This window comes from the organism of the source record quoted next, unplaced genomic scaffold (genome assembly GCF_019419815.1).
Source record: "Pyrus x bretschneideri cultivar Hongxiangsu unplaced genomic scaffold, Pyrus_bretschneideri_v1 Contig22, whole genome shotgun sequence".
In the NCBI taxonomy this organism is placed as follows: domain Eukaryota; kingdom Viridiplantae; phylum Streptophyta; class Magnoliopsida; order Rosales; family Rosaceae; genus Pyrus; species Pyrus x bretschneideri.
In genome coordinates this window covers 2,413,716-2,432,494 of record NW_025999524.1, presented here as the reverse complement: position 1 = coordinate 2,432,494, position 18,779 = coordinate 2,413,716, and the positions used below count along the sequence as shown (strand labels likewise).

Here is an 18,779-nt window from a genome sequence, read left to right as displayed (position 1 = left end):
CTCTGAGTTTTAGGGCTGCTTCAAAGTACTTTTTCTGATCGAGCTCGGACTCGGAGCAAGTCCCGTGCTTCTCCCATTCTTGTTAAGACTGCTCAACAGTTTTTGAGATCTAATGCGATGTCTTGACGTGCCACGATGCGAGGATTATAGTGTCAAGACAAGTTATGACAAGCCATTCCAAGTGCGCAAAACGTCGGCAAAATGCATGCCAGGATATGTCATCGCATGCCAACAACAATGTTTCGGCTTGCGGTTTACCTTCCTCAGCTTTGCCTTGATGACGTCGTTCACTTTCGAAATTCTCCTCCGAATTCTCTCCGATAAATTGGCTCTGTCACTCGTTGATCACGTAAGCAAGGCTCTCTTTCTCTCTTCTCCTGATTTTTTAGTTTCAATGTCCCAAATTTTCCGAGAAAGCAAGCGGAGCATTAGGGTTTATAGAGAGAATGCATGGCGTGGCATGACATGCATTCTGCCGCCAATTTGCGACATTGTCATGTCGTGGCCAACGGCGATGTTCTGGCGTGCCACGATCTGAGGGTTACTGTGTCAAGATAAGTCATGCCAAGTGCGCAAAACGTCGGCAAAATGCATGCCATGACATGTCATCACGTGCCAACAACGATGTTTTGGCGTGCCACGATGTGAGGGTTATTATGTCAAGACAAGTCGTGACATGTATCTTTTATTTGCACAACTTCTTGCCGGTAAAAACACATTTAATATCTGAGCTGAATATTTACACAGTTCTTACTTACCGGTAAGAATACGTTTATTATCTGAGCTGAATATTTACACAGCTTCTTACTTTCCAGTAAGAATACATTTATTATTTGAACTGAATATTTACACTGCTTCTTCTTACCGTTAAAAACACTTCATATATTTCCTAGATTTTTTTTTTTTTTTTTTAAATTACTCCATGCACAGACCAGTTGATCTTTTTTCGTAATATACACAGACCATTGTTAGATTATTACATACACAGACCATTGATTAGGTTGATTCTTGTTTAAATAAACCATTGGTGGTCATATACATAATTATACCTGAGATTTGTCGAAGATGCTGTCGGGATTACAGTTAGAGGGGTTGCCGCCATCCGTGGATTAGTCTTTTAAGTAATTTATAAGATGGAGCGCAAGGCGAGCAACGTACTTTCCAGGCCAATCTTAGAGGAAGTTAGCTGCAGGTTTATACGTGCTAGATCAGGCTTATCGGTGTTGCGTGTAAGTCATTTTTGCTTACGGACACGACTAATGGAGATATGGGCTTGTATTATACCTACCTAAGTAACACATTTTCAAATGAATTCCATTTAGTGTCAAGCCATACTAGATCAGATGGTGTCTGATTGTTTGATTTTTATACTCCTTGTGGAGGAAAATTAGTGTCCGATCAACGGATCATGTGTCTATGAGATGCCACACACCAAATCAACATTCCATTTATTTTGTGTTACTCAAACCCACCAGTAATCACATATTTATAATGAATGTTGGATGCCTCGGTTGTAGACAAAAATTTCTCATAATTATAATCACGTTTGGTGCCTAAGATATGACTCATACATGTCATGTCACGTTTGGTAACGTGACACCATGTCCAGTCCAACCAAACGAACCCTCTGTATATGCTTGGCCATATCATGAAGACCCTTTTATTGAAAATTTTCCGTTTGTGAAAAGGAACTTGCATCAGCGCCACGAAGACGTAGGAAAATCATAAGATAATTTCATGCATATATACGGTTGAAAACGGGAATACATCTAGAATTCAAGATTAGTGAATGATGGATACATGAAGTTTTAGACAAAGCTGATGCAGCTGTGATATCTGAGTCATCTTTCTACATATCTAAAAAGTTGGGAATTCAATCTGTGCACCACACTGTCCATGGGGAAAAACAGGACACTCAATGAGGTCAGAACCAGAAGTGTCCACACACAAGTAAACCTGATAAAGTTGGCTGTTACCAGATTCATCCACATTGCACTCAATAAATGGAGTGAACCCAGTTGCATCTTTCACTGCCTCCGTGATGTTCTGTAGGGTGTATGAGTCCCCATTTGGCTGTATACCTGTAATATGTGATACCATTATATATGTTTAATATGGATCGATGAACACGGAAAGAAATTAGCATCAATAGTATTAGTTACTGACATCAGTGGCACAATATGAGGTGACTACAACTTTTAGCAACTAATAATCGTGTGTAATAGCTATTAGGCATTGGTAATTTAATCAGATTAGTTTGTTAATTCAATTTTTACCTGCACTTTTGAGGGCTTGGAGGAGGTTTATTTTCTTTTTGAGGTTAAGAGCAGCTTCAAAGTAACCGTGTTGGTCGATGACAGACTCTGAGCAGGTGCCATGTTTCTCCCATTCATGTGTCCAGAACGCTATGCCGCTGCTGCTTGGGCAAGCTAATGTTGGCCATTCTTTTTGCATGCTGCTTCTTAGATCTGAAATCTGTGACATCATTTTCCATGATTGAAATAATTCTAATTAGCATTTGGTGGCATCTAAAGGCTGATAACGTTCGTTAATTATCAAGATCTATATGTGTGTGTGTATTGTAATAATTATAAATTCTTCATTTTGTCAAACAACAGAAGATTAAAGTAGTATGAAAAAATAGAATAAAGGATAAAAGGAGCTATAAGGCACATTCCAAGCGATGGGGGCATTAATCGCACAGTTGCACGCAGGGTGTGTGAGATGTGAAACCAAACATCACGCCACAAAACCAAGTTTGAGCGAGATTACCTGGAGTTACTCGTTACATATAATTATGTGTTTATCGTTCTCATAACATGGCAGGTCATGTGAAGTAACTAATCACATAGTGAGAGATAGACACATGATTATACACAATACTTTCACCGTGCTTTTATGCAGGACTTGTTCATTTATCGATCAAGTGCATTTTTGTCCATTGAGGTCTTGACCATTTCTTTACAATTTTAATACTCTTAGGTGCATTTTGACACATTTTTGAAGAAAGAATCGATGAAGTTGATGCCAAAATGACGAAATGTAACAGATTTAGCATTATATGGCCGACCTTAAAATGTAGAAAGAACTAGAAATCGATAATTTTGATGCCAAAACATATAAAACGAGGTCCGTATGGACATTTTAAAGATTATATTAATGCAGCAAATTAGCAATTAGGTACCTCAGATTGATCAAAGGGGTTGCTAGGATCGCAGTTGGAGGGATATGAGCCGTCGTTGTAATTCGGCCAAAGCCCATGAATGCCGAAATCAGCTGCAGGCTTCCCTGTTGTTGGATAGCAGCAACTTGTCTTTGTGTCACAATATGATCCGGGCCACTGCATTACTCCAATAAATAAAATATAAAAAAAAAAAAAAAAAACACGACCATTACAAAATAATCGTAAGAACTAACGACCACATAGGTCAAGGGTTCAATTTCATCCAACGTAACATGAGATAGAACGTCCTGCTAACCTGCTGGACAAAGTAGAAGAAATCAAAATCTTCTGCAACGCAAACAACTGAAAGACATCCCATCAGTAAAAGCTTGACCAAGGTTGGGGGGTTGGACTTCATCTTTCTCACTCACTCACTCTCTCTCTCTCTCTAAATTTCTCTCACTAGGTTACGGCGTTTGACTCTTGAGTTGAGACTGGTTAATTTGAAGACGATGATAGTGTATATGACAGGGAGGTGATGAGCCGTATTTATAGGCAGAAATATGGAAAGGTTGAGGGGCCGAATATCCAGCCTTAATCATACGCTTTAATCTTAATTACCAAATTTATGAGACCACAGCAATGCATTGTTACGTGTGCAACCGTTGCATGATGATTGCTACATTTCGGCTCACCTTTTCTGTAAAAACAAAAGTTTTTCCTTTCATATTTGTGGGATTTTTTTCCTGTCTCATTCATTATCTTCCTTATTTTTTGTTGGTTAAACTAATCAAAATTAGCCATTAATTAATTAAAATCTCAACGAGGGATTCTTCTGTGATTTTGGCAGATTTTTATTTTATTAAACGGATGATTTGAACTATTACAATAACTTATGAGAGGTGGGAAGGGGGGGGGGGTTGGGAACGTTTCTGTAATTTTGGCAGATTGTGTTAAGCTCTTTAGCTAAGGTTTGAAACAGATGTAAACAAGACAATCTGGTGCATAATGTATGTGTTGACTACAAAAATTACAGAACCTACGTGGCGCGCAGGCCGAATAACTAATGAGCTAACTAATGTCCTTCGGTTGAATGCAGGGCGTGCCAACTCGTCGGCCGAGCTCGGCCGAGGAGTAAAATTTGATGCGGTCGTATTGAGCGCGCTGTTGACTTCTGTATCTTGCGATTGCGACCGAGGAAGGAACGCTCTCGGTCTCTGGATTCTATAGCCTGAAGACAAGGCTACTAATTCTACGGAGTTCACAACTCGTCGAAGCCCGATTCAGCCACTGTGATTATATTCGTAAGAGTATAAGCACGCCGAATTGAGACCAAACTATACGGGCACAGGTACTCGAATGTGATATATGTCTTGATGGTAAACGTAGTTCGGCCGTCGGAATGCCGAACCCTGAAACTTACTTGTGAGTATCCAATCATAAACTCACTCGGCCTCCAATGCGCCGAGCAAGGCAATTCGTAACACCCAACTATGCCGAGACGGCTTAGTAAGATGACCTCTACCAACAAAGGTTCGAAAACCTTTCTCGGCCGAGACTTAGATAGATAATCGGTCGACCTCGACGCAGTGCTGTTTATCCAAACTGAAGGTGGGTCTTGGTCGGCTGATTCTGCGGCAGCAGTGCTGTTTATCCAAACTGAAGATGCTCACCGGTTGCTTCCACAGTGCTGTTTATCCAAACTGAAGGTGTGTCGGCGGGAAAAGAAAAGGAAAAATCTCAAGGTGTTTGAGATTATTTGCGCAGGGCAATTGTATGCTGATTGTGGAGTCCCTTTCCATTGCGTAATTTCTTGTATTTATAGCACCTCGCTCCTTGAATCCCATTCTGATCTGGATTGGGAGTCCTTATCCCATTTCACCTTCAACCCTAGTCCTACTGGGATTCTGAATTCTCCTCCTTTTGAGGCTTTATCCCTTGCTGGTCGAGAATCCTGATTGCACCAGGATTTCCTCGACCTTTCCTCACTTATCTGGACTACTTTTAAGATAGGATCTCGACGACCCTGCCAGCTGGTCCGGGTTTCATTATTTGGCCCATCGCATGTCATTACCTTGGGCCGAGCCCGTCTTGCTGCTCGGCCCAATCCCAATATTTTGGGCCCAAACATTGCCCCCTCGCTTCTGAGGTCGCCGGCTGTCACTCTTGGTCGGTTCTCGGCCTTGAAGAAGCGAAAACATTTGTTGCTTTTTGGACCTTACTTCATTAATGACCATTATTCCTGCATATTTATGAGACATGATTGCGCCTCCCTCGTTGCCCCCAACGCGTGGCCACGCGTCAATTTTACGCCGTTCTTAAAAGCTTCAATCATGGGCCTCGAAAACTTGCACAAACTGAATCGCCCTATCTTTATTAATACATTGAACCTGTCTCCGCACGCAATCGTGCGTCCTGGATTTTCGACTCCTCGATTCCACTTTCGCAGGTTCCCAAAAAAAATCCGAAATGATTGCAGACTTTCCCGGTCACATTTCCCCCCAATTTGAACCCACGCCTTTTGAATTCCAGTGTCTTTTGAAATTCAGACGTTTGATCTTTCGTCTGAAAAGCCTATAAATACCCACACTTCACCTAATCATATCTTACGCTTTCAGAAATTCCCAAACTTGCACATTTTAATCACTCTTGCTTATTCAACCCAAACCCTCTAGCTTTCCTTTCTGCAATTTACCAGTTCTTCCAAATTACACTAATGGCTTCCTTCATCGCAAAACTTTCCGAGGAGATCAACAAGTGTAAGGATTTCATCGATCGGAGCGCTATCAAGACGCTGCGATTTGAAGAGGACATGGCCACCACCCACCAGATTCTGGGTCCCCTCTTCAGAGACGCAGTGCCGTCGCCTATCACTGACCTGCTCAAGGAGCAATGCCTAACACCCCTGCTGCAGGGGTTCGATTGGTCGAAGTGGACCCTGGCGCGGCCTCAAGGAGCTTGGCCCTCGACCACTACTGCTTGGGCCGCCTGGGTGGACCGAATGAGGTCATTCTTTGGCGAGGAGTGGAAAACCCTTGGTATCTATGATGCCATCCTGCTCTCGACCATGGAGATTACCATGGACAAGGAACTGCTTATGGCGGCCTTGACTCTTTGGTGTTCGGCCACCAACACTATGGTCCTTCCATTCGGCCCCCTCGGCCCAACGATCCTCGATATTTCGGCAATCCTTGGGACTTCTCCATCCGGCCTCCCAATCGATGCCGCTCTTTCAGGATGCCCCTCCATCCTCGACCTGAAGGCGCTTTTCGACGAGCGGGCCGTCGAAACGCTCAGTCGGGGTGGCCGGGAGCCTTCGAAGGAAGAAGTTCACAAGCTCCACAAAAACTTCTTTAATTATAATACTCTCATCCTCCATTTCGCCGGCCGGGGCGAGGAGAGTCTCAGGAAGGGGGAACATGAAGCCTTCCTCTTCTACTGGTATAACAAGTTTATTTGTTGTACCAGATCGAACAAATGTTTGGTCGAGAATATGCCGGTGGCCCAGGCTCTGGCTAGTGGTCACCTTCTGGCGCTCAGCCCGGCTATTCTTGCCAACCTTTTTCGTTGCTTGGCCGAGACGACCATCAACAAGATTGATCCGCACCAGAATGGGCCCCTCTGGGTCTTTCAACTCTGGCTGCAGGTCTACTTCTCCACTCTTCGGCCTGAAGTCCCTACCTTCCAGCGCTCGGCCGCCCTTGGCCCCCAACTGGCATCTCGACCGGCCCCTCCTCACCGGGCCGACGAGGTTCTGAAGCATTTTTTTGGCCTCGACGTCCTTTCGGATGACGAGTTCTTGGTGTGCCGGCACCAGGAATACCCTGCCTCGATCAGGCTCCCGACGGCAGCCTGGGCCGAGATCGAGGACGCGGGCCTCCGACAGTCTTGGGGGTCAATCGTACTGGCTCGCGACCTTCCCCTGGGTTGCGACGCCCGCCGAGCCAGCTGGGAGGTCTACCATCCTCACTTCGTCGCCCGGCAACTCGGCTACCTCCAAGGTTGCCCGGTTCCTCTGCTCGCTTCCCGTTCCCTCTTGAGCCGGGGGCGCCTTTCTGGTTCTTCCGAGAGGGAATGCCGGTCGACGGAGCAAGAATTCCAGGATCGGTGTAAGAAGTTCCGTCTTCGCCCAACCGTTCCGGAATCCTTGGGCACCGATACCTTTGGGGATTGGTGGGATGCGTACATCTGCGACTTCTTCGGCGCCTCAATCGAAGACGTGGTGAGCAAAGTCTTTGGCGACCGGCCGGGACTAGCACCCTCGACCCAACCTAAGGAGTCGGCTCAAGGTATATTACTGAAACTACTTCGCCATTTCCAAACTTGCCCTTGTTTAACAATTACGTTGCTCTTTCAGGGGGTCGTGGGTCGAAGAAGGCCGAAGTGGTTGCCGCGGCGGCGAGAGTGAAGAAGGTGGTGCCCAAGAAAACCATCGCCACTGAGCGGACAGCACCCTCCAAACGCCTCCACCGAGAGGCCGAGCCGGCGGTTGATGTCCTTCGCCCTTCTAAACGCGTCAAAAAATTGGCGAAGAAGGGCGACCGGGAGATCCATGTCGTCCCCAGTGATGCTACTGGGACGCCTGCCTCTGACGGCTCTCCTGTGCCGGCTACCCCGGCCTCTCCACTCCCGATCCCTCCAGCCGTTCCCCTTCCTGGCGCCACGGCCGATCCAATCGTCGCACCATCTCCAGCTTCGGAGCCGGTCGTGGCGCCTGCAATGGCCAAACCGGCTGCGCCCGTCGATGCACCCTCGACTCCCACGGTCGTTTTGGAGGTAAAACTCTACTTCCACTTGTTTCCTTAGGTTTCGGGTCGTAACGCTAAATGTTCTCTTTTTGTTCAGGATGACGAGAGCGTGAGTAACGAAGTTCCGCTGGAACGCCACCGTCGACCAGTTCATTCTCCTCCCGTCCATTCTCCTCCGGTCGTCGAGGCGACCGCTAGACCACGTCCTTCCGCGGCAGATCGTGGTAAGAGGCCCATGGCCGATCCTGAGGCCACGGCCGAAACGCCGATCCATCCGCAGGACGAAGACCTTCCCATTCCTCCACAGGAAGTCTCTTCGGCCTATGTAAGTCTTCTATTTTTTGTATTAATTTTCCAATGACACGTTCTTAAAAGATTATTAAAATGTCAGGTGCCCGATCATTCATTTCACCGGCAATTTTATGCGCCGAGGGGTGTTATTTATATTTCCTGGCCGCCGTCGTGGCCATCAAATATAGATAACCTCCATCGGCCGCGTGAATTGCGTAGCGGTCTAAGGCACTGGGCTCGGCCATTAAGTTCCCTGGGTTCGAGCAATGACCCAGAGGGCATGGCCGAAGTCTCCTCTCGGCAGGTCTAAAACAATCCCCTTTTCCTTTATGCATTATATCACGACGTCTGTCTTTCCTTCTCACCGATCTTCTTTTATGTGCAGCCGTCGTGGGAAGTAGAGCTTGACGCCCTTCTTCAGAGCACGACCGGTGAGGCTGGTTCTTCTGCTGCTCCAGCCGAATCGGCGGGAACTACGCCTGCCGAGGTCTTCGTGAAGCTGCACGAAGTCTTGTCTCTGACTGCCTCCCAAGCTCTCCGGTGCAAAGGCCTCGACTCCGTTGGAGAGTGTCTAAATGACCTCGCCAGCGGTGGTCATCTAAGCCCGGAGGGTATCTCTTTTCTGACCGACCTCCTGGAGCGGACTCGGCAACACTTCTATGTCCTCGAGCGAGCCCTTCAAGCCGAGGATGACTTGAAGGCTGCCAAGGTCGCGCAAGAGGCCGGCCGAGCTGAGATGGAGGCAATCAAAGCTAAGAAGGCGACGCTGACTGAGTTTGATCGCCAGATATTTGAACTCCAACGTCAAATCTCTGACCTTCAACGACAGAGGTCAGTTGCCGCCGCCGAGCTCGAGAAGGACTTCGAGGCTAGGAAAGCTCGGCTGACGGCCTTCGCTGCCGGTGCACGGCACGTCCAGCAGTTGCAGTGCAACAAGAAAACCAGGCAGGCCGAGATCATTCTGGGCGAAGCGAAGTGGCTAGAGCTAAAAGCTGCCCTTGAGACTTATCTCCCCCCGTCCCCTTAGAAATCTCATTGTATTGTATTTTCTTTTTTTTTTTTTTTTTTTTTTTTTTTTTTTTTTTTTTTTTTTTTTTTTTTTTTGTAATGATTCTTTTGATATCAATACCAATGGTCGTTTTACTATTAATCCGATGGTCGTCTTGCTACAATGGTCTTATTCTTGCATTTCCCATGTAATTGGATAATACTTCTTTAAAAACTTTCCATTAATCGGCAATTTGTGAACTGAACCCGTCCGATCCTTTAAATGATATGCCCCCTTGCCGAGGACTTTGTGAACGACGAATGGCCCTTCCCAATTCGGCGACCACTTCCCAAATCTTGGATCCTTAATCCCAACAGGCAACACAGTTTGCCAAACCAATTCTCCTTCGCCGAACGTTTTTTGTCTTACCCGCTGGTTATACGCTCGTTCGGCAATTTTCTTTTGTGCTACCAATAAGTTACTCGCGTCGACTCGACTTTCTTCTAAATCTTCTAATTCCTGCCGCATCGCTTGACAATATTCAATACTGAACAAGTCACTCTGCTCGATTACTCGTAACGAACTTATACTTAACTCGACCGGTAACATGGCGTCGTGTCCGTAAGTTAACGCATAAGGGGTCGTTCCAGTGGCCGAGCGGGGTGACGTTCGGTATGCCCATAACGCTTCATTTAACTTTAAGTGCCACAACCCAGGTTTCTCTTTTACCATTTTTTCAAGGATGCCAATCAACACTTTATTGCTTGCCTCGGCCTGCCCGTTTGCCTGTGGGTAATACGGCGTAGATTGCTCGAGTCGGATGTTCAAACTTGCTGCGTATTCCTTAAACCTATCAGCCGTGAAGATAGTGCCATTATCAGTTATGATCGTTTCTGGCACGCCGAATCTGGTCACAATATTTTCTTCTACGAAATTGCATACCTCCTTGGCCGTTAATTCGGCGTATGACCTTGCCTCGACCCACTTAGTGAAATAGTCAGTTGCTACCATAATCCACGCGTGTTTTGCTGCCCCCGATGATGGCGTGATTTTGCCAATCACGTCCATTGCCCAACCTCTGAACGGCCATGGTTTGGTGACCGAATGTAGCAATTCGGCCGGGGCTCTCTGTACGTGTCCATGAATTTGGCATGGTACGCATCTCCGTGCGTATTCGATGCAATCCTTTAATATACTGGGCCAAAAGTAACCGTGTCGTCGGAGCAACCAACGCATCTTTCGTCCAGACTGGTGTGCTCCGCAAATTCCTTCATGTACCTCGGCCATTGCTTGGGTAGCCTCGTCTGGGCCTAGGCACAATAGCAGTAACCCATCCTCGCCCTTGCGATATAACTCATTTTGATACGACACGTAATTCGTGGCGAGGACCTTCGTTCTCCGGTCGTGTTTCCCATTGGGATTATCGAGGTATCGTAACATCGTTTTTCTCCAATCATCTGGTTCCACCTCGACGGCGCATATTTCTACGGGGTCTCCTCGTTCTAGTAGGGATGGGAGCGACATTACCCTTGTTCGTATTACGTGTGTGCGCTGGAGGGTTTGCCGATCGATCAAGGCCGGGTACGATTGCAGTCCTGTGGCTGCGACGCGGCCGAGTTTGCCCCCCATGAGTTGTGCTCCGGAGGCGATCTGGGCGAGTTCATCGGCATCGGTGTTGTGGATTCGTGAAATATGTTCAAACGTGATCCGTTCGAAGGACTCGGCCAGGTATGTGGCGACCATGTGATATGGCGCCAAAGTACAACTCATGCAACGAAAAATGCCGTTCAATTGGTTAATCACAAGTTCGGAATCACCGAGGACAAGAACACGGGAAGCCCGTAGATCGTGTAAAACGTGGAGACCGATAATGAGGGCTTCATATTCGGCCTGATTGTTTGTGCAGCTGAAATCCAACTTGAGAGAGAAGTACCATCGGCAGTGGTTGGGCGACTGAATTGCGATGCCGACGCCTGCCGAGGTCGAAGTACTGGATCCATCAAAATGCATAGTCCAATGGTTATCGCGTGTGGTGACTAGTCCGATGTCGACATCGCCCCCTTCAAAACCATATGGGGAAGGGTGCTGAGCCAAGAAATCGGCGAGAGCCTGCCCCTTGACCGCTTTTTGGGGAACGTACTGCAGGCTAAATTCGGATAAGGCGAGTGTCCATTTCCCGATTCGGCCTTTAACGATAGGCCGAGTGAGCATGTAACGAATTACGTCTGTCTGGGCGATGACCTGCGTGACTGATGGGAGCATGTAATGCCGAAGCTTGGATGCGGCAAAAAACAAAGCTAAGCAAAGTTTTTCGACCGGTGAGTAATTGAGCTCTGGTGCATTCAGATTTCGGCTAAGATAAAAGATAGCTTGCTCACGACCGACGTTGTTGTCTTGTGCAAGGAGACAACCAATGGATTCGGCGGCTGCCGAAATGTATAATTTGAGGGGTTTAGTGCGACAAGGTGGAACCAGCACGGGTGGGGTCGAAAGGGCCACCTTGATCTGCGTGAATGCACTCTGATGTTCTTCGCGCCAAACAAATTTATCGGTATCCTTAAGTTTGAGGAGAGTAGAGAATGCCTTCATTTTACCGGCCGAATTAGCGATGAAACGGCGGAGGAAGTTGATCTGCCCGAGTAACGACTGCAACTGTTTCTTTGTTGTGGGAGGTGGCGCGCTAATGATGGCGCGGGCTTTATTGGCGTCGACTTCGATGCCGCGATGGTGCACCAAAAACCCTAGGAAATTACCGGCCGAAACACCGAAAGCACACTTGGATGGGTTCATCTTGAGGCTGTTCTTGCGCATGCGAAGGAACGCTTGTCGTAGGTCATCCAGGTGTGTTTGGCGGCGTTTCGACTTTACCACCACATCGTCGATATAAACTTCGACGATGGTCCCAATTAAGTCGTGGAAAATCATATTCATGGCTCGTTGGTATGTGGCGCCGGCATTCTTGAGGCCGAATGGCATGACTACCCATTCGTACGTGCCTAGTGCCCCTGGGCAACGGAAAGCCGTTTTGTGGACGTCGGCTTCGGCGATGAAAATCTGGTTGTATCCCGCATGACCGTCCATAAAAGATAGTAATTCATGATTAGCTGCGGCATCAATGAGTAAATCCGACATTGGCATTGTATATGCGTCCTTGGGAGTCGCCAGATTCAGGTTACGGAAATCGGTGCAAATGCGGAGGGCACCGTTTTTCTTCAACACTGGGACGATATTGGCCAACCATTCGACGTAGCGAGCGGTCCTAATAAATCCGGCCTTGAGAAGCCGAACCAATTCTTCCTTAATGCCGAGTTGTAACTCGGTCGAGAATCGGCGAGGGGGTTGTCGAAAAGGCTTACAACCGTCTCTGATGCGTAGTTCATGCTCGACCAAGTTTCGATCGAGGCCTGGCATTTCATGGTAACTCCACGCAAAGCAATCTTTAAATTCCTGGAGTAACTTACGGAGTTCGGCCTTCATGGCCGGTGGGAGTAACGCGCTTATAAACAATATGCGAGGATCATCGGCCGTGCCTACGTTAACTTCCTCTAATGGGTCCTTGACTTGAGGCCGATGGTCCTCGAGTTCGGCCGGGGCAGCCCGAACTTTCTCGAGAGACAAAACAGGGCCGTCATCTGCTTCGGCCAAAAATTCAATTAAATTAATGCCAGAATGCGGTTGCTTGGTAATGGCGTACCAATGGGCCAGCAGACGTTCCATTGTTGACGAAACCGCGGCCTGACGCTGTTCTTGTTTGGTGTGCTCAATCATCGGCATTGGGGACCAAATCTGCCAATCCAAGTCTCGCCGAATCCTGTTGGACAGTCTCGGCGCCGACCGCAATCACTTTCTGCACTGAAATTCGCGTCGGCCGCCCATCCTCGTTAAGACCTTGGAGGGTGATGTAGCCGACGTGATCATCATAATAGCGAGCCTGAATCATGTTGGTCTCAAATGGTTGATTATCGGCTGGATGGATGGTAACCGATTTGCCATCCCAGAAGATGAGAACTTGGTACAATGATGAAGGAATGCAACTGGTTTGGTGGATCCAGTCTCGACCAAGTAATGCGTTATAATCGGTCTTGGAATCAATTATGAAGAATGCCGTCATGTGTTGACGACCGGCAATGCTAACCTCCAATGGTAACACTCCTTTGGTCTGAGACTTGTCACCAATGAAGCTGCTCATAGTGATCCCTGACGGAATGAGCTCATTATCAGAACGGCGCAAAGCCTTCATGACAGATATTGGCATAATGTTGACTGTGGCCCCACAGTCGACAAACACTTTGGAAATGGGGAATCCTTCGATGTGAGCCGTGATGTACAACGGCTTCAGGTGTTGGAGATTAACCGAAGGGGAACGAGGAAATAGCTCGGCCAATGCCGCCTTAAGGTTGTCCGTGCTTCGGGTTTCTCGGTCGTCATCGTTTGCGATGAAATCGACTTGTGTCGCCTCCTCGGCGACCACATCCCCGTCCAAGAAATTCGACTGGGGTGTACTTGGTTGGAATTCGGCTGGTAACACGTGGACCATACTGATCTCCATTTGTTCGAGAACCGAAGGACCCATTGGATCGTGGTCGTCGTCTTCTGCCGAACTAGCCACAGTATCAGTCGGCGGAACATCCTCGATCAAGCTTTCAAGTGCCTCGGTAAGAGCCGGTACCCGAGACATGGGAACCGAGTCGAATGTGGTGTGGCTATTTTCCTCGACCATGTTGACTGTTGAAGATTTATGTTGGTCCTTTGTTATACGGGCCCGTTCTTCATAGGCAATGCGGGCGTTCCTAGTGTCGAGATATGTATCCAACCTTGCTATCCGTTTTTCTTCGTCGGCCGTGAGGCCGAAGAGTGATACCGCCGAGAAAACTTCGAAATGATAGCGCAAATGCTGAAGGTCATCGAGCGAGAAAGGTAATTCGGCGGTGTCGATATCTGTATAAGGATCAACATCAAAACCAAGTACCCGAGCTTCCCGTATATGCTGGAACCTTGCCTTAATTGCTGGGTCGGAGGTTTTCTGAATGATTTGCTCGGCATCAGGGCAAGTGAGAGCTAGGTCGAGGGCTTCCTGACACTCCTTGGGTAGTCCGTACAAGTCATTGGCGGAGTATTTCTTGTGAAACTCTCTCATGTATTCCAAGGATTCACCGAGGAATGGGGGATGTAAGTTGCGCCGTACTTTGATAAACGGTTCGCGCGGTGGCGATGAGGCAATCTTCCTTTTGGCCTCTTGCGTGAAGTGTTCTAGCCGAGCTCTAGTTTCCCCAGGCCGAAGCAGGATTTTGATACGTTTCTCAGCATCCTCAATGGTGGTTTCAAAACCGGCAGCAGCTACTTGCTTCCCTTCGGCCAATTCGGTCATGATAGTCGGGGTGGGCCGTTCACTGATGCTTTCCGCGGCCTTCTTTGGTTGCCACTGGTTGGCAGTGCTGGCCTGTGCTCCTCGTCGCCGAGCCATGCAATCAATCCGTTGACGGCGACGTTTTTGGGATTTAGACAGTGCTGTATATAAACCAGTCGGGGAGTTGTAACTGTACCAGCGTTGATCCGATGTTCGGGGTGGTTTGAAGGTTTTGCGATCGGCTGACGAGCTGGAACTGTTAGTATTGTGCGAGTAGTAATCCTCATTATAGAAAGGCGCGTCGAAATCAAGGCGCCGCCTGACTGAGGCCTGGTCTTTCGGCCGTACTTGTAAGCCGAGTCGATCGAACACTTGACGTCGCGGACCAACTTCCTTTGGTGCTGTGGTAAGGGCCGTGGGTGTTGTTGAAAATGTCTTCTTCCCAGGTTCAATCGGTGTTTTACAATGGTCACATAAAACCCTTGACTCATGAGTTTCGTCGGGACTCGACCCCATCATAGGCTCATCGGCGAGGGGCCTCGATTGTTCCGTGGGTGGTGCATTCGAAAATATATCAAGCTTCAGCCTTGTTCGACCATTCTGTTTACGGATATGCTGCACCGGAATGTATTCGGCCTTCCCTTTGTTTTTAGGAAGATGAGCATCCACCATACCAATTGTTGTTGAAGGGAAGGGATTGACGTCGACCGCCATCTGCTTTTCCGGGAATTTCAATTTTCCTTTTTCGATCCAACTTTGGATTGTATCCCGGAACACGACACAATTATTCGTTGCATGCTTATTAGAATTATGGTACTTGCAGTATATCTTTCCTTTCAATTCATCGGCCTTAGGGATAATATGTCCCGGCCGAAGCTTGATGATCTTTGCCGCCAATAATTGATCGAAAATTGCATCGGCCTTGGTGATGTCGAAAGTGTATACTTTTGAAGATTTACTTATGTCCTCGGCGGCCGAATGGGCTTTGGTGTCTTTGCCGTGTGCTTGAGCCAGAGCCTTGCAGACGTACGGTTTATCTATTACTATCTCGGCCGCATCCACACTGACGTACTGAGGGTCCCCGCTTTCGGCCGATGCATAGCTGACCGTGGGGTTTTTATACAACGTTCCCCGGGATGGTGATTTTGAGACCTTCTCTTCTCGGAGCAGGTAATCATACTGTTCGACATGTTGAGCAAGTTCGTACATATCGCGAATGTTTGCCCCCAGGAACTTCTTTTTGTACTCCACGTCTAATCCGTTGAGAGCAATCCTGACGAATTCCACTTCGGGGAGTGGTACTCGGCACCAATTCCTGGCCGACTTGAACCTTGTTAAGTACTCCATTGGAGATTCGTCGGATGCTTGAGCCATCCTGGCCAAGGATGACACTGACATCTCCATCCCAGGCCGATAGAATTGTTCATGGAATTTTTCGACCAACTCCTCCCAACTCTGCACAGAATTGGGTGGAAGATTAATGTACCAGGCGAAGGCGGAGCCTGTCAATGAAAAGTTAAACAGACGTAGTTTGTAGAAATCGCTATTAACGTCTCCACACTGCGCCGTGAACCGGGCCACATGTTCTAATGAGGACAAAGACGACTCCCCGGCGAAGAGGCTGAAATCAGGGATCTTAAATCCCCGTGGGTATTCAAACCTTTCTACGTAAGCCGGGTAAGGATGAATGAATTTTGGAAACTTCGGCCCTTTCTTCAAGGCCGAATCAATCATTCTCTGGACTTCGGTCATGTTCACGGAGGCGGCTTCTTCTCCCTGGCTTGGTCCCTCGGATCTATGTCCTGATCCTCTTTCTAAGGTGACTGGTTGCGGTCGAGCGGACGCTCTATCGGCTGGTATGGGCACGTTCGTCGAGAGCTGTCGAGGTTGGCCGACCTGGCCATCTTCGAAGGCTTTACTAACTAATATTTCAAGCATTCTGGTCTGTGTATCGTTGTTACTTCGTATTGCCTCTAGCAAATCATTCATCTTTTGACCAATCGACTGCTCGACCTGTCGATACTGCTCATCGAGTCGTCTCCGAAGAAACGACCTAGTTGGTGGATCAGAGCCTTCTCCACCATCGTCGTCGCAGTCTTCCACTATCCCCTCCACGAATATGGGCGTCGTTTGATTCGGGATAGCCGCGTTGTGAGGTTGCCCACCGAGACAGATCTCATTCTCTCGGCGGGTCACACTTGTAGCCTCGGGTGGCAAAGCAATGACCGGATTTTTTGCTGGGTGCGAATCCTGCCCAAGGCCTTGCACTGGTAAGTCAACTGTTGACTTTCCCATGTTTGCTTTCTTCTTGGTAGACCGTGTTTCTACGGTCATGAACTCCGAAGGTTTAGCACAATTGTCCCACTGGGCGTGCCAAAATGTTGACTACAAAAATTACAGAACCTACGTGGCGCGCAGGCCGAATAACTAATGAGCTAACTAATGTCCTTCGGTTGAATGCAGGGCGTGCCAACTCGTCGGCCGAGCTCGGCCGAGGAGTAAAATTTGATGCGGTCGTATTGAGCGCGCTGTTGACTTCTGTATCTTGCGATTGCGACCGAGGAAGGAACGCTCTCGGTCTCTGGATTCTATAGCCTGAAGACAAGGCTACTAATTCTACGGAGTTCACAACTCGTCGAAGCCCGATTCAGCCACTGTGATTATATTCGTAAGAGTATAAGCACGCCGAATTGAGACCAAACTATACGGGCACAGGTACTCGAATGTGATATATGTCTTGATGGTAAACGTAGTTCGGCCGTCGGAATGCCGAACCCTGAAACTTACTTGTGAGTATCCAATCATAAACTCACTCGGCCTCCAATGCGCCGAGCAAGGCAATTCGTAACACCCAACTATGCCGAGACGGCTTAGTAAGATGACCTCTACCAACAAAGGTTCGAAAACCTTTCTCGGCCGAGACTTAGATAGATAATCGGTCGACCTCGACGCAGTGCTGTTTATCCAAACTGAAGGTGGGTCTTGGTCGGCTGATTCTGCGGCAGCAGTGCTGTTTATCCAAACTGAAGATGCTCACCGGTTGCTTCCACAGTGCTGTTTATCCAAACTGAAGGTGTGTCGGCGGGAAAAGAAAAGGAAAAATCTCAAGGTGTTTGAGATTATTTGCGCAGGGCAATTGTATGCTGATTGTGGAGTCCCTTTCCATTGCGTAATTTCTTGTATTTATAGCACCTCGCTCCTTGAATCCCATTCTGATCTGGATTGGGAGTCCTTATCCCATTTCACCTTCAACCCTAGTCCTACTGGGATTCTGAATTCTCCTCCTTTTGAGGCTTTATCCCTTGCTGGTCGAGAATCCTGATTGCACCAGGATTTCCTCGACCTTTCCTCACTTATCTGGACTACTTTTAAGATAGGATCTCGACGACCCTGCCAGCTGGTCCGGGTTTCATTATTTGGCCCATCGCATGTCATTACCTTGGGCCGAGCCCGTCTTGCTGCTCGGCCCAATCCCAATATTTTGGGCCCAAACAGTATGACACACTGTTGGCCATATTTGTGACTTTTTGCGACCTCGATTAATAAAAGAATTATTTGAAATATTGTAAGCAGCTCTATATATAAATACTTGCACCAATTATTTGATGGAAATTTTGAATAGCCTTCCAAGTTATGTTGAGGAAGTAAAAGCTTTCACACTTGATTTTTTTTAATTGAATTAAACAAGAAAATATAAATCATGTGGTTGTAACATGCATGCATTTATAAATGATCACCAATAAGATTGCCAAAATATTGAAATAGCGTGCCGTGATTTCCATACAATCCCTTCACATTGGAAAGGATATTCTCTCAGCTCCATTCTGGCACCGATACGATGATGCCTTTTACATTGCATCAACACATCCAGAACAAAACTACGTTGTCCGACTAGCCAATATGCGGCACAAGGGAGAACCGAATAAGACCAACTCTAAGTGTGTTAGCCATATTAATCTCATCACATGTTTAGAACAAAGTATTATTCTACATACAGTGTGCCGATTCTAGGATAGTCATATTAACCTCATCTCTTAATTAGTTATGAGTCTGTCCACTTCTAATGTACGAGTACACTGTATCTAGAATAGAAACAAAGAAAAACTAATGAAAAATGATTGAAAATTTTGAGTTTTAACGAAAATGTGTTGTAAGTGAATTATATCAGAATTGACTTTTTAGAGTAAAAATATGATTTTCTGTTAAAGTGAATAGTACCGAGAGTGTTTTGTTAAAACTTCC

The 18,779-nt window shown here is 47.3% G+C and overlaps 2 protein-coding genes across 2 annotated transcripts; one reads left to right on the top strand and one right to left on the bottom strand.

Annotated features, from left to right (window-relative positions):
- Positions 1-1,722: 1,722 nt before the first annotated feature.
- Positions 1,723-3,679, bottom strand: LOC125477862 (extracellular ribonuclease LE-like). Its single transcript, XM_048585370.1, has 4 exons — positions 3,480-3,679; positions 3,185-3,340; positions 2,277-2,475; positions 1,723-2,081 (listed from the first exon to the last, which is right to left on the bottom strand). Exons 1-4 carry the CDS (start codon positions 3,579-3,581, stop codon positions 1,858-1,860), a joined length of 681 nt encoding a protein of 226 aa, XP_048441327.1. The 5' UTR covers positions 3,582-3,679; the 3' UTR covers positions 1,723-1,857.
- Positions 3,680-4,908: 1,229 nt separating this feature from the next.
- LOC125477556 lies at positions 4,909-9,251 on the top strand. The gene is made up of 4 exons (XM_048584769.1): positions 4,909-7,452; positions 7,521-7,939; positions 8,009-8,236; positions 8,588-9,251. Exons 1-4 carry the CDS (start codon positions 5,880-5,882, stop codon positions 9,227-9,229), a joined length of 2,862 nt encoding a protein of 953 aa, XP_048440726.1. The 5' UTR covers positions 4,909-5,879; the 3' UTR covers positions 9,230-9,251.
- Positions 9,252-18,779: the final 9,528 nt, after the last annotated feature.

Bases quoted from the DNA above. Each gene is read 5' to 3' on its own strand.
- LOC125477862 (XM_048585370.1), bottom strand. From the start codon at position 3,581: ATGAAGTCCAACCCCCCAACCTTGGTCAAGCTTTTACTGATGGGATGT. The intron at 2,476-3,184 runs GTACCTAATTGC...ATGATGTCACAG, and splicing joins ACCCCTTTGATCAATCTGAG to ATTTCAGATCTAAGAAGCAG. The intron at 2,082-2,276 runs GTAAAAATTGAA...CACATATTACAG, and splicing joins CCAAGCCCTCAAAAGTGCAG to GTATACAGCCAAATGGGGAC.
- LOC125477556 (XM_048584769.1), top strand. From the start codon at position 5,880: ATGGCTTCCTTCATCGCAAAACTTTCCGAGGAGATCAACAAGTGTAAG. The intron at 7,453-7,520 runs GTATATTACTGA...TTGCTCTTTCAG, and splicing joins ACCTAAGGAGTCGGCTCAAG to GGGGTCGTGGGTCGAAGAAG. The intron at 8,237-8,587 runs GTAAGTCTTCTA...TTTTATGTGCAG, and splicing joins AGGAAGTCTCTTCGGCCTAT to CCGTCGTGGGAAGTAGAGCT.